Source organism: Cyprinodon variegatus, unplaced genomic scaffold (genome assembly GCF_000732505.1).
Source record: "Cyprinodon variegatus isolate N-32 unplaced genomic scaffold, C_variegatus-1.0 Scaffold831, whole genome shotgun sequence".
Classification (NCBI taxonomy): Eukaryota; Metazoa; Chordata; class Actinopteri; order Cyprinodontiformes; family Cyprinodontidae; genus Cyprinodon; species Cyprinodon variegatus.
The window spans coordinates 357,048-372,432 of record NW_015151284.1 but is presented as its reverse complement, the minus strand read 5'-3'; the positions used below and the strand labels follow the sequence as shown (position 1 = coordinate 372,432).

Here is a 15,385-nt window from a genome sequence, read left to right as displayed (position 1 = left end):
CATTAAAATAATTTGTTTCATGTGGACTGTAAATTTCTTTGTGGTTGAACTCGATACTGCTCCAACTTGTTCGACACATACAGAAATATTTTCAAGATGAAGCAAAGTTAAATTTGACACTGTTGCCATTAGCTAAGAAGATTAAGTATAAGGAAGTTATCATCCAAAAATCATTGAAAAATGTTTCTTTAATAGTTGAGTAAAACTTGTGTCCTTAACATTTTTGTCCTGCATTACTCTTACTTTTATAATTTTAGTAGTTTTAAAAATCGTACTTTTACACTCTTACTTCAGTAGAAAGCTTTAGTTGATTTCTACAAAACTGTAGGATGTATACTTCTACTTGAGTAATAAACATGAATACTTTTGACACCTCTGCTGTGCAGTCACTGTAAAACCCAAGTAAACTGCCTGTGTAAATTCTAAGTCATCTGGGTCACGGCAACCAAAACAGGCAACTGGACTTTTGCTAATTTCTTTGAAGACGTTTTGACACCTATCCAGGAGTCTAAGTCAATGATGTTGTCTCACACCAGAGCAAAGTCTAGTTGGAGTTAACAGGATGGAGGACAAGCCCCTTTAACACATTTCAAATCAGATCCTTATGAAATAGCCAACTTTTGTTCTTCTGTATTGTTGGAGCCTTTTGTTGTGTCTGGGCTTTGTGATTGGTCTTTTGAATTGTAATGGGAGTGCTTATGTAACTTCTTGGCAATGAGTTCCATGACTGAATGTAAATGCTTCAAAGCTGAAACAACTATCCTCCCTTTCTATTGAGAAATGGCTTTTTTATTTTCACAAAGATGGCCTTCTTGGCGCCTCTTTCAAACCATTAGTTAAAAAGTCCAACAAACCAGATAAAATGTTTTTTTTGTGCTTTATTTGTTATCAGCTTCTAAGTCCTCTTTACTACTGAGGGGAATGCAATCAATGTGCAGCACAGTGATTGAGATGTATGGCTGTGCTACTAATGTGTAACTTGCGTAAATATGCAGTTTAAGCGTAAAAATGTCGCCACCATGTTTGACTTTTCCATGAGGCTTTTTTTTTTACCTTTTCGTATTCCTCTTCATATTTCTACCCTTCAATATTTGTTCCTCACAGCAGAAATACGGCGCTGTCCCTTCTGCGCTAATTATTATTATAATAATTAAAGTTCGAATGAAGAGTGGCTAACTGCACAAGCTGCACAATGAGAAAAAGAAAAATGATAGACTACTCACAGTGAAAGCAGTTCCTCCAGGAGCCGAGGCTTGAGCTGTCACTCAGCACTCGCCCGTCTGCGGAAAACAACAAGAATGTGTCATTCAAGTATGACAACAACTCTAAGAGGGCTTGCAGCTGAACAACAGGTGTTCTAGCTTGTTAATATCAAACAGCTTTGTAATGTACTCTGTTCTTAATGCTAAGGAATTGTAAAATGGAGCTCTATGTGAGAAAAGAACAAGGACATTAGCTGCTTTTGAAACAACTGGAATAAACTCTCATATAAATGTTTAAATGCATACAACATATTAAAGACATATCTAACTTTATCAGTGTTTCTTTCTTTTTGTTTTATTTATCTGTTGCAGCACATCATGCATTACTTTCAGTATTACATACTGAAGTTAGAGAAGAGCGTAATGATTACAGAAAATAAAAGTCAGAATTATATCTGTAGCGCAATATATGAAAAAAGTCAACAACTAGTGAGATAAAATATCAAATATGAATATTTCATTGTTATTAAATAACTGTTTTTCCCTCCCACTATCACTGTCCTCACCCAGCCAGCATATGAAGGCTTTGGCCACCAGAGCGGTGTTCCTCAGGTCCCACACATAAGGGTACAGGTCATACAGCACAGCCCTGTTTGCTCCTCCCACTACGCTGCAGTGTAGCTGAGCTATGTCTTCACATAGAGATAAGAATCTGGAGGCTCTCCCACGCCACTCGTCAACCTGAGGACACCAGGGAAAACACAGTGATGCTCATCTGTGATGTTCTTTCGTTTATAACTACTGAGAAAGGAAATGTCATGAATCACCTTCTGAGGTTGTGGCTTCTTGCTGTTTGCACCAACTAGGTGGCAGTTTGACTTTAGCCAGGTTAGGTCTTGCAGGAGTTTCTGGGCTGAGGGACCATGCTCATGGGGGAGATAATGAAGACCAACGAGCAGCCGCACCTGGGCCTCACTTAGTAACCCCTTTCCATTGCAGAGTCCACGACCCTGTGTCCGCTGTTCCCGCTGTGCCCGGCCCCCACCAAAAGGTGCTGCCGACTTTGATCCTGCAAGAGGTTGACCTTGTTGCTGTGAACGTTTTTTCTCTCCTTCTCGTCCCTCTTTATCTGCTTTACTCAAAGGTGGGGATGAGGGTGGAGAGCTGGAATCAAGTGGGAAGACTGGAAGTTTTGGCACCGCGTGGGTGGCTCTGAAGGTGGAAGGACAGTCAGACCTGTCAGGTGTTTTGGAACGCGATGATGAGACAGAGGCACGGTGGTCTGCTTTTGAGTCCTGCCGACCTGAAATATTGATTCAAACATAGTTCTGTGGTGACTTTAAGTGGCGCTACTGGATACCCACTAAAATCAGGGGATGCAATATATAAAAGTAACGGTGATCTAAAGACCCACCTAGTTCTTTTGTTTGTACAGTCTTACCTGCTTGCAGAGGCTGGTTAAGTTCTTCCATCCAGTCATGAAGTGCAGCAGTTAATGCTCTCTCAGGACAGTAGTTATATTCCTCTCCTGAAATATATAACTTTAGTTAAATTGCTTGAAATTAAGGCTAGAGGATCATCACTTTAAAAATTTGGAGAATATTTGATGCAACTAATCATGCAGTTCTTCTTCACCAGCTTCAACATTGCTTGGATCTAAAAGGTACTTATATCAAATTGGCATATTTGAAATAACTAGTAGTTTTTTTCTGTTTCTAATTGCTGTTCTGAAGCCATTAAAATGTATGTTGTTTGTTGTCTCCACTCGTTTCAGTGATATTTCCTTTCACAAAAACCATCTGAGCCTCCCAAACACAAAAGGAATGTTACTTCTTCCACCACCTTTCCATCACTACATAGAGGAGAACCTTAACCCCCTCAATGCTTTTCAGCTGCTTCTGTTTTTTTTTTTTTTTTTTTTATTCTTCTTCTATTCCCTATTTGTCTCCTAATCCTCATGTGTGTTTTCCCTGACATCTCCTGGATTTTGGTTTTCTGCTTTTTTTTGCTTTTGGACTTCAGCTTCAGTTGCCACCTTTGCTTATTAACTCTAGAAGTAACCACCTCAGCTTCTGTATCATCATTTCAGTCCTCTAAAACCTCCACACAACCTGACACAACAGCTATTTATTGACATTGCTTTGTTTGATTTGACTATAAATATTTTGTTTGTTTAAAATTGAGATGTGTGTGTAACATTTTCTTATCAAGTCATTTTGTTCTTATAACTTGAGGAAGAAAACACAATATGATATAAAAATACTGTGTAAATTGCAAAAATGAGATATGAAGGACTACTTAAAATGTGTTATTCAATCTCTATAGAATAAATAATTAGTAATAATGTATGATAGTGGAACACATTAAGACTATAAAAAGCTACTTTAAATGTTGCAACTACAGAAAATATGTTCTGAATACTGTTAATACTATTTCATAAAGAATAAGTAGGACATTCCAGAAACAGAACTAGTTTGTCTGAAAATCAGGAATAAAAATAAGTTTAGTCTGTTGGTCAAAATGCCTGATTGAATTGCTTAAACAGACCGATTAAACAGAAGGGCATTTTGTTACCTTGTGCATCATCCTTTTCAGCTCTGTACCAGCTGCCCAGAGTATGCAGTGGGATGTAATTGGCTTCAAATTCACAGTTGGGATTGAGCAGCAGACCCCTCAGGTGGCTTCTAATGTGAGGGTCACGGCCCTTGAAAGGCCCCAGAAAGAGACGTCGGGTATCATAGTCATTAGCGTGCAGGTTGTCCCATATCAGTGGGGGGCGCTGTAGGACTGACTCCAACTCAGCAAGGCAGTCTAAGGACAATTTCCTGGAAATTACTTTGCTACCTGTGAGAAAGATAAATGGAAAGGCTGTCATTTTGATGATAGACTAATTTCTGAGGTCTTTAAACTATTATTTGCACATCTAAAAGATATTATTAGCAGGTTAAGATTGACATCTGAGAAGACCAGTTCTCTGATGTTCTTCAATTAAATTCAGTACAATTCAGTTTATTTATATGGACCCAATTAACAACACATGTCATCTCAAGGCACTTTACAGATAAAAATACAGTCAGATTGGTTTAAAGTTAAGCAAGCAAAACCAGTTGATTGCATCCAGTCACTGACTTGCAAAAAATGCTCCTCCTGAATGAGCTTGCAGCGATGATTTTTGCTTGATCTTTGCCCCAAATAGGATGGTTCCTCTGATCCACCAAACAGTTTGACATTTGAATTTAGCTATAACCCACTATGGTGGTTCAAAGTCATAAACACCATGTAGTAGAAAAGTATCCTTAGGGTGTATTAGTACATGAAGGCCCTGGCACACCTTGACTTACATACAAAAAATCTGGCAAAAATGCTGGCATATATTGTATAAGTTATCGGTGAATTTTGTATAAGATGCTCCCACACAGAAGCACGCTAGAGCACACTGAAAAATGCTGGCACAAGTCAACATATGGAAGGTATGAATACTCAAAATTTTCTGACGTATGCCATACGTGGAGCATAAGTTACAGGTAAGTTATTTGATCATAGACATACGCTACATATGTTACTCATAAGTCATGGCGTCTAGCTTATCCAAAACCTATGAGTAACTTGTGAATAACTTATGTGTAACTTGTTAAGAACTTATCGCCAACGCATATCAACGTTTCTCACATGTTTTAGATGACCACTGAACATGTTTCTAACTTATAGCTACTGTTTAATGGCGTTTTGGTATGAAAAGGAGTTCACAGGAGGAAACCGTCAGTACTCCTCCAGACTTGATCCCCATCATAGGGTGAGCCAGAAGGTGAGTGTGATGGTTCCTTGCTGTGTTCACGCCCACGGCCATGACCAACAAACTTCCTAGCAGACATGATGCTGAATCTGCTGCCACTGTAAAACTTCTTTATTTCTTTCTTTCTTTTTTCTTTCTTTTTTCTTTTTTTTTATTTATTCTTTTTTTTTGGGCAGGTGGTAAACAGCAGCTAGGTTAATACTGGGATCAAAGAAATCCCCTCACGAGCAGCGATTTAATTGATACTACGTAATGTCCACGAAATGATGCTTGTGCATCATTTCATGGGCATTACGCTGCAGTGCATTATGCATAAGTTAGGCTGTTGTTAAACATAAGTTCTGGAGTCATTATGAATACACTATGCATACAGTCTAAATTGAGAAAATACATAGAAAGTTCAGGCTATGCCAGTGTTTTAGGAGATTCTGAGACGTCAGGCATATGCTGGCTAAATCGGCAAGGTAGGACAGGGCCCTAACTAAACGTGCATTGGGTTGGAAAATAACCCAAACAAGGTTGCTTTATATATTAGATATTTTAGAGTCTATAGCATAGGTATAAAGTTTTTAAATAAATCTGTTTTGGGAGAAAGTTGTTTCCTCGTGAAAGAGGGCAGATGCCCACATAGGCAAAGGAATGGCAAGTTTATTAGTATAGCACAATTTAGTACAAGGACAATTGTTTCAGTACAAGGACAACTGTTTAATTCAAAGTGAATTAATTCAAAGTGAACAATAAAAGTAGAAAAAAAGCAAATCAGGATCAAATCAGCTAGTAAAACAAACAAAAAAAAAGCTAGACAAAAACATTAAACTAATAATAATACTTCAGCATATAGTTTAAGTTCAACAGCCAAAGGAAATTCTAAACAATTGTTTTTTTTTTTTTTACTTTTACTTAAAAAGACCCAAGCTTTGAGGACTTTTACAGTCATCTGGAAGTTTTTTTCCGGATAAGTGGAGCATAGAAACTAAATGCTGCTTCTCCATGTTTGGTTCAGCAGCAACTTTAAACTTTCTCCATGTTTAAAGCAGACACTTGTTTAAAGCAGACACTTTTTAAAGCAGACACACAAATGTCCTGAAGCCTACAGGAAACCAATATCTTCTATGAAATTCACACCTGGGTTTATAATCTAAAGTCAGAATCTCAGCTAACTTTGAAGATCTTAAAAGAAAATAAAAAAAACTGCTTTGGCATCTTAATAATCACATGTTCCAGGGAACAACATAAATAAAGACCTGTTAATGAGTTACCCAGATGGAAAGCATAACCTGCATGACATAACTTCCTCATGCCTTTGGCAGCAATACAACTGCCACTCCTAGCAACATTCCTAAATGCATAACAACTTTATCTGCAAGATTCCTGCAGCCTGCGTAAATAAATCAAGTCAGCAGCTGTGTTGAATATTGATAAGAGAAATCACATAGCAATTAACCTAATCTAGTTTGATACCACAACAACAAAAAACATCTGAGACAGCAAGATTACACATCTTTTTTTTTTTTTACCTGTCCATATCACTGTTATGTTAGGTAGAAGGTCTTCTCCAACTGTTTGCAGGTAGGGAGATTCAGCCACACTTGGGGAGCACAGAGAACCACAGTACTCTAACAGTGAGAAAGAAATAGAAAATAATGTTTCCTGCTGTGAAAACTCATTGGTGGTGTTTTATGTAGACTCGACCTGAACTTTACCTGTAGGGCAGAAAAGGAAGACAGGTGGCTCCCCCAAGAAGCGATAAATCTCATTAGTTACTGTGACCTGAGCATGGGCAAAGGAACTGAAGGCCTCGCTGTCAGCCTGGCACATGGAATGATCAATGTCGTCAAAGAGAATGGCATATGCCTGGCACCCTAGATCTGATACCTGGCAGAGGAAGAAACGAAAACAAGTTAGCCTCTGGCTGACTGAACAGGTAGGTGTGTTTCTAAAACTTTTAAGAAGGATAACAAGCCTGTTTCAGCTTGCGCTTTAGCAGCGTCATGTCGCAGGAAGAGGAGAAGACAATGTCCTGACCAGGAGAGAGCGCATAAACAAACCTCAGACCCCTGGACTGGGCTTCCACGATAAGAGTTTGCAACTGAGCTGTGAAGAAGAGCGGGTAAAGGAAAGGAACAATTCATAAATATGAAAGTTAAAGATATTTACACCAAACCTGGTAAATAAAATGGTAGAGAAGGACCTATGTTAAAAGAATAAGAGGACCCTTTCAGCAAATTTGAAACCTCGCCCACAGGTTGAAGTCCCGCCCACTTCCTAAACCCCCCACCTACTCCCAAACACCACCCCATGCGCACCCCACCTCCTCATACACGCACACATAAATTATTTTCATTATTACTATTATTATTCTAAATTATGCAAAGGCACATTGCTTCTTGCTTTATGTTCTCCTTGTTAATCACTGCCTCAAATGCTATAGTGATAGACAAACCTAGATCATAAAATTCTAATACATATTTAATTTTAGTTAGTGTGATATATTAACATTATCGTTTTCTTTCTTTATGTTGTACACGTAGAGCTCTAATGAAGACTGAGAATCCTTGGGTTGACTGTTACGAAGAGGTAACAAACAAACAAACTAGGCTGCCAGTTCCTTCTCCTGCTCTGTCCATTTAAGTTTAGGGTAAGACTCCCCATCTTGCCTGCTGTTGGTGGTCAGACCACCCAAACACCAGACGTCATTTATCTGTTGGTTTTAAGGCTAAATCTGGTCCGTCCATCATAGTCTTGATTTAGTTGGTGAAAATTGGGCTTTGTTCAGTCAGTCTGACTTTGTCCCACTTTAGTCCAATCAGAGACGTTGAAAAAAACCCAGTTTTCAACAGCTTTTCACCTTTCAAATTTTTAACCGAATGTAGAGGTCGTTTGGAGGTAAATCATGTCATCTTTATAAGTTGAAATTTTATTTCCAGCTTATTTTTTGCTTCGTTGGAATGGCTTGGTGATGCTGGTTTAAGCAGGCTAACTTCTGTGGGTCTGCCCAAGACTACAATGCAGCTGCACACTGCCTAGACCATTTACAATTTCCAAGGATTTTGATAGGCTAAAAAGGCCCAAAATGCATTTTCTCAAAAATCAAATGGCCAGTTTAATATTTAATGACTGTGGAGGACAACAACCGAGGAGTATTGCAAGGTTTTATTTTAGACCCTTACTGTTTTCTTTGTAAATGTTGGCCCTTGGGTAAGCTTTCAGAATACATATTAAGTTGTTTCATGTTTTACAGATTATCTACAAATGTACGTGGAAATTATGTTTAATTGTCCTACGAAACTGAAGATAAATAACTGTGATGTTTGGAAATCGCTGAGTAGCTATCATCAATCTGCTTAAAACCTTGCTGTTGTTTTCGACTCTTTCATATTTGACAAGCAAATAAGCTTAGTTATTAAATCTAGATGTGTGTTCTTACTAAAGTTATGGTTTGTTGCGTGAGTAGTGTGGTGGAAGTATAGAATGAAAACACAAACCTTCTTCTTCCGGAGAATATACTTCCCTCCAAAGAAGTCTGTGTTTCAGGTCATCTTTGGGACCGTACAGGTAGGTGTTCAACCCCCACAGCTGCATCCTGACAGAAATGTACAAATGACAATTTTTGTCTCACTGCTGTAAAATAACAAAACAAGCTTCACTAAATTGATCTAAGAGGCTGATAAACATCTGTCATTTAAATGTAATGTCAATAGAGAGGTCAGAAATGTGTTCCCTGAATATCTTCTAAACTGTGCTGTTGCTTCTGTTGACTTTATTTTACAATCATGTAAAACAATTAGGACACCCTATTACATCGATTCTCAATCTTGACCTGATTATTCACAGTAAAAGAAAGGAATTTATTAAAGGTAAAAATAAATACATATTAACCATGTTTAACTCAATAACCTTGTTAGGATTCCAGTTTGTGTGGGTTGTTTTTCCTCTTCCTACCATCAGGCAGTGGCCTGTCCTCGTTGGGCCTCCCTGCACACCTGCGGCTCGTTGGGTCATTACCAGAGGAGTACTTGAGCTGCGGACTGTCACCACCTCGACGCCAGAGTGTTTGCCAGTATTGGGTACTCTAGCCTTACTGAGATTAGCTGAGTCTAACCTTTGCCTTGTCTCTCTGAGTCTAAGCTTTGCCTTTGACTTTGTTCTCCGGTAGGATGTCCTCCTGATCCACTGGATAAGCCTGGTCCTTCTACCCCCCTTGGAAGGAATAATTTGAGTCACACTAAGCAAGGGGAAACCTTCACCAGATCTGTTCAAGTCAACTTCAGGAAAACTGGTCACAGTCCGTTCCATTGCTCTTTTGTACCCAACACAAGTCTGCCTGTCCGCCCTCCAACGTGTTCATTCATCTCAGGATTAAATCCCCCCACAAACTGGACCCAAGGAATACCAAGAATCCCCCTAAAGTGAGTCTTCTCCAGCTATTCACCAGTCTCAGTCATTTTCCCTACGGACCTTGAACTGATCTTTGTGATCTCCCCTTCAGAGTTTCCGGTTCCGGTTCACCAGACCGCTGAAGTCCCACAGAGAAAACCCTGCAAATTATCTCTCTCTCTGTTTTTGTCAACCTCTCAATAAACCTGTTAACATTTCCCCTGGCTCTGTGAGTTCTCTCACTGCTGGTGCCTCGTCAAACTTCCTCCAACTCCATCTCTCTGAGTCTTCCTCCTTGTGATAGTCTTCTCCCTGATGTCTCCATGGTTATGGTTTGTTTGACTTTTTCATGTTTTGATTTTTTTGGATTTTTGGATTTCCTTCCTCCCTGTTCAGTTGTTTGTTTATTCATCATTAAATCATCTAGAAACTCACCTCTGCCTCCCTGCCTCTACATTTGGGTCCACAAACCTCAACCAAATCCTGACAAAAACTAAAGGTTTGAAAACATTACCGGTAGTTTGTGTGTAATTGCTATTTCTACGGCCTAATGTCCTTTATTTAGTGAGTTAAGACTATTAAGTTATCTAATTTTTAAGATTCTATTTCACTGAGCAAGACTGTATAGCAAAGAAAAAAAAAACAAATAGCCAAACATTAAGTCTTAAGCAGCTACACTAATATTTTAACCAATAGTACTGGTGCATTCAGTGATAATGAAACATCTTAATAAAAACCCTTTATTGACTTTTTCAAAAAACAGTTTTTACATCCATTTTCAGTGCTTTAAAGGTTCTTGTTGTCAGTGATAATTCTGTACAAAAATATGTTTGGCAGAGAGAGGAGAAAATGACTAATAGAACAACAAAAATCCAAACAAAAACAGAACAATTGTCTATATCAAGGTGGAGTCACTGACGGAAAGCAAGTTCCTGAATTATAAAGAGAATAGAATGTATAGTAGTAGTAGAGATTAAACAAAATCTACTTTAGTGACCCTTTCATTTAACCAGCTTCTCTGTTTTTGTCTCTGTTCTGTATGTTCCTAGTCATCTCTGGCACAGAAGCGATCTTAGTCATTTCACCCTTCGGTCCCTGGGCAGATGGCATGATAGCCACCTCCACAAAGTGCCAACCTACGTACCTACAATACATACGATTACGCAAACACAGATACTGTGCCACTCACAGTATCACTCTGCCAAACCTATTAACCACTCAAGTAGCTATGTTGGCACTCCGCATTTGAGTCCCAAATGAAATGTCTCTATTATTAGATTTTGAGCCCACACTCTCAGCTGCTGGTGGAGTTTTGGAGGTTCTCAGAATGTCTTCTAAACACATGTTAATATCAATATGTAACGTTTTAATGACCTAATCCTAGCTGTTTGGTATGTGCTGCAATTTAAATTACAAAAAGAACCCATGTAACCCAAACAAATGTGTTACAGGTACTTTCTCCTAGCTCCAAATGTGGATTTAAGAGTTAATCTTTCAGGTAAGATCAGCTTGGCGTTAAGAATGAGTTGGTTCTCTTCGTGCTGCAGAATATGATGATAAATGAGAGAAGATGGAAATCCTTCACACTTCATAATGCATACATTTTCAGCATGTTTGAGGCACTGCTCACCTTATTGTTCACTTACTTTTGTTATTTCCCTTTAAAAAATTGATAACTAATTCTATTTTTCTTTTTTTTAAGTAACAATTAGTCTGTGAATTGCCAAGGGTGCTGAGTCACAAACAGCTTTTTTCTCTCTATGAGCTGGGAAAACTGCTGATGAAAAAATGTTTGGCACTCAATAGAGAGCGCCATAGTTTTTTTTTTAGCTGTGACAAATTTAATTCAAGGATAAAGATGCCCTTTTCATTCAAAAGTACACAGCATTCAGTATCTGAATACCCTGACCAATAGTTTATCTCCTTTTATTTTTTGTCCTTCCGTTATTCGCTGAAATAAAGCTACTGTCCCTTCTTTGAAATAATTTCTTCAGGAAAGTAACATTTCACTGCCTTCCATTTAATCCCAATTGACACAAAGAAAAAGATTTGGCAGTAATGGAGACATTTTGAGCAGGGCTATGGTATAAAGCCATATTTCAAAATTCCAACATCTTGCAGAACTTTGTTCTATTCATTAATTGAAAACAAAATGCTTGTCAAAGAAATTTTTTTAACTTCTTTAATTTCTTAAAAATAAAAAACCCTAAAACTTCGAGTTAGACTTAGAGCTGCAGTTGCAGTAAAATGTGGTTCTTCTAAGGTTTGATTCATGGGAGAGGGGACTATTTGAAATGAAGAGAACAATTAATCAACAGGCTTTGTTTAGCATAAAGAATGAGTGACACATCTACTCACCACTGAAAGAGAACTTTTCTCTGATTCATAGACCAGGGTCGACCATAAAAACCTGGTGGGAAAGAAAACATAAAATGAATACATTCACACTAAAATACTCTTGACATTACCTTTCCATTAGTAACCCAGACATTAGACATTAGTTATGTTAGCCGATTTTAGGCCTGAAAACTTAGACAGTATGTCAAGTCAAACCCATAACCGACTCTGTCACATCTGTTTAATCTGAGCTGGATTACAGCAGATATATGATCTACTGCTTAGTGACAAAAATGAGACAAATACAGTTCTTTTATGAGCGTTTCATGTTAACATTCCCCCCTGTAATCTTACTGATATGGGCTCAGATTCCAGTCAGAGAAGACGCTTCTACTCTAAAGGACTAGAAGAGAATTCAACTTTTATCTTCATTACACTGTCACAAGTACCAAGCAACAAAATTAACTCTGCATTTAACCTATCCCCTTAGGGAGCAGTGGACTGCTATTGTGCACCCACCCCCTGCGGTGTGGGGGTCAAGGGTCTTGCTCCAGGACCCGGAGTGGCAGTCCATGGAAGTGGGGCTTTAACTCAGAACCTCTGGGATCCAAGTCCTAACCTCTAGGCCACCACTCTGCAAAGCTATAGCTATAGACCTATAGCTACTTAAAAATGAGCCTAGGAAAAACAAGGCAGTCTACAAAGTTCTGATCTCAGTAGGAAAATATATGGGTAGAGCTAATGTGTGTCCTATTCAGAAGCCCTACAAACATGACTCACTGGATTGCTAAGGAAGAATGGACCGCAATTCCAGCAAACCTTTGTGGGAGGCTTAAAGAAGGATACCAAAATCTGTGTCCCTTGATACATTCTAACTTGATTTATATCCAAAAGACATCCTTTGAATGCACGGTAATGTTTTGAGTTATGAAAGGTATTAAAGTTTAGAATCAAGTCTATGATGGATAAGTAGGGATTTCTTAGAATTCCTTTATTTGTTGCTAAATTCAGACCACTGCATCTTCAAAATCATTTTATGGCAAGTTTTATGGCTGATTTAACTGCAGTAAAATTGAGAATTTAAAACATTAAAACACAAACAAGTTTGTTTTGTTAAGTAACTAGAAGAAAAATCTAAGTCAAAGTTCAGAGGTGAGACCTCTGCAATCTCAAATAAAAACCTTCCAAATAGAGAATGAGCACCTGAGGTTCAGCTCACTGATAACTGGCTGATGCAACTACCATGCAAAACATATAGCAAGGCAGAAATATTTGAGAACCTCCAGCGCCTTGTCCCAATATACCTTCTGTATTTGGTTTAGGCATAATTTAGCTGCATTCACACTCCATCACATTTTCTATTCTTAGAAATGAGAGCATCCCCAGTGTCCCACCCAGTTGTGTATGTTATTGAACACGTCTGGAGTGTGTGTGCATGTGTGCAAGTACAGTAAGTGGGTCAGACTATATTAAATACAGTCCAGACCCCTTTCCTCTGCATGCCTTTGGGGATTTTCTTCATTAAAGCTTCGACTTGCAGCTGTGTGACATTTCTAGAACTAAGTGCAATGCTCCCTGCTAAGCCAAGATAGTGACAATATATAGAAACCACTGTAAGGTTTGAGAAAAATAGGTTATAGGAAATACAAAAAAACAAATGTGCTAGAACAATTACCTGCTGGGTAACACTGGAAAAAAAACCAATACCTAATAACTGTTTTTGGTCACCTGTACATTAAAATCATAAACTGAATCAGATTAAATATGTTTTCTTACTGATATTTTCCACACCTTCACTAGACATCGATATACTTTAGTATATTCTGCTGCAAAATGAGTCTTATTAGGGTACCTTGAGTTTCACAGCCCCCCCCTCACCCATGCTCTCTCCATTTATCTCCTGGTCGCAATCTTTACTCACTATAGCAGCAACGTCCACCTCTCCCTCTTCGTTTTTTTGAAAGAACGTGTTTATTTTGGGAAGTTTTTTTCCGTTTTTTCCAGCAGCTCTTCTTTCCTTTTTCTGTTCTGGAATCCGCTTAAGTCCCTTTTTTTGGTATCCATCGTCACTAACACATTGTAGGTACCGGTTATGGTTTTAATCTACGCTCTTGATTACCCATAATTCCAAGTCGTATTGGAAAAAAAAAATACTCAAATACATCGCTATTTTAAGATCTTTATTGCGGTTTGAAACATATTATAGGAGTGCATTGTTTACCAACCATCTAATGAACTATACACAATTATTAACATAGTAATTAAAAGTTCCACTGTCTGCTTTGCTATTGGTGTTGTGTTTAAACGGCTCACCATCCTGTTGAAATCTGCTATATTTTGGAGTATAAATAAGGTCTGGTCAGGCAACCTATGGGTTTAAGAGGAATTTTTTGCACCATTACATCTGCAAAGAGACGTCCTAGTCTACAATTGCTTGAGGGCCTACCAGTAGTCAGTGACGGGGCCCCTAAGAGCTCTGGGGTCTCTGCTACAGATAGTTACACCATTGCCTACAGACCTCTGGCATTTGTCAGTGATACTGCACTAAAAAAAATGCAACCGTTTTTGGCATTTACTTAATCATGTTTAGTTACTTTAACACAATTGTTTCATGTCAGCAGGGTGGGACATAAAACATTTGTGTTAAAGTAACTAAAAATGACTCAGTTAATGCCAAAAATTGTTGCATTATTTTTTGTCAGTGTGGCATTCAGCTTATTCAACCTATAAGGGGTATAATATATGGGGTGAAAAATATTAAATTGAATTTGCATGTGATTTGTTGACATTAATATTGTTTGAGATGAGTTTAGTAATTTGCCCCAGCTTTTATTAGTTTTGCTTTTTATCAGCACATCTGTTTTTATCAATAGCAAGGTTAAACAGATGGATATTTTAAACATTTTAAATAATCTGGTCTTCAGATCTCTACTTTAGGCTTGGCTGATGCCCACAACATCATCATTTGCCAAAGACCTTTTTATCCAAGCTTATTTTTCCTTTATTAATATATAAACACTTACACGCCCATCTTACAGCAGCTGCAAACGCTCGGTTTAATTAAAGGCAACGTCACTATCATTTCCATCCTGAATAAAACGTGCAGAAAAAAAACACACTAAAATCAAATGTTATTATAGTAGGTGATTGATGAAGTCGGCCGCTCTCACCTTCCACCACCCCACAAAGGAACTGCTTCCCCTCCTCCATCCTTTCAGCACCGCTGCCTCCCTCCGCTTCCTGTCGTCCTCTAATGGCCGAGAAAAGATGTTTTTTTTCTCCCCGTTGATCGGCTCAGATTCCGGGAATATTCTTCATGCTTGCTTTCGATATGCATCCACTTCTTCCTGTTCCTCTGTTTCCTCTCATCCTGGTCCTCCTCTCTCCACCAGCGGAGGATGCTGTGCTGCGTTCAGGTGCTCACGGAAGCTTTAACGCACTGAGGAGATTTCGGGCAATCACGCGTTTTTCTAAAAATAACCTCACCTGTTTGGAAATATTATTTTTATTTGTTGGAATTATAATACTTTATACTGTTATGGAGGGTTAAAAGATGGAAATAAAAGCGCATTTGATTTGTGTGCTTGGTAGAGCTAAGCTCATTGTGACCTGGTCCATGTAGAAAAAAAATAAAATAAATCAATAAAAAATAAGAAAAGGAAATAACATCATACCA

General features: G+C 38.4%; 1 protein-coding gene across 1 annotated transcript; it reads right to left on the bottom strand.

Moving 5' to 3' along the window:
• Window positions 1–1,185: 1,185 nt before the first annotated feature.
• LOC107099030 (protein O-GlcNAcase-like) lies at window positions 1,186–15,130 on the bottom strand. Its single transcript, XM_015396957.1, has 11 exons — window positions 14,880–15,130; window positions 11,731–11,782; window positions 8,481–8,578; window positions 6,959–7,089; window positions 6,699–6,870; window positions 6,513–6,611; window positions 3,777–4,046; window positions 2,644–2,730; window positions 2,030–2,505; window positions 1,769–1,943; window positions 1,186–1,280 (listed from the first exon to the last, which is right to left on the bottom strand). The coding sequence occupies exons 1-11, from the start codon at window positions 14,917–14,919 to the stop codon at window positions 1,216–1,218; spliced, it is 1,665 nt and encodes a 554-aa protein (XP_015252443.1). The 5' UTR covers window positions 14,920–15,130; the 3' UTR covers window positions 1,186–1,215.
• Between the last annotated feature and the right edge of the window lie 255 nt (window positions 15,131–15,385).

Excerpts from the sequence above, each read along its gene's own strand:
- LOC107099030 (XM_015396957.1), bottom strand. The coding sequence starts at position 14,919 with ATGGAGGAGGGGAAGCAGTTCCTTTGTGGGGTGGTGGAAG. Across the intron at positions 7,090-8,480 it reads ATATTCTCCGGAAGAAGAAG|CTCAGTTGCAAACTCTTATC; the intron begins GTTTGTGTTTTC and ends TCTTCTTCACAG. Across the intron at positions 2,506-2,643 it reads TAACCAGCCTCTGCAAGCAG|GTCGGCAGGACTCAAAAGCA; the intron begins GTAAGACTGTAC and ends TCAATATTTCAG.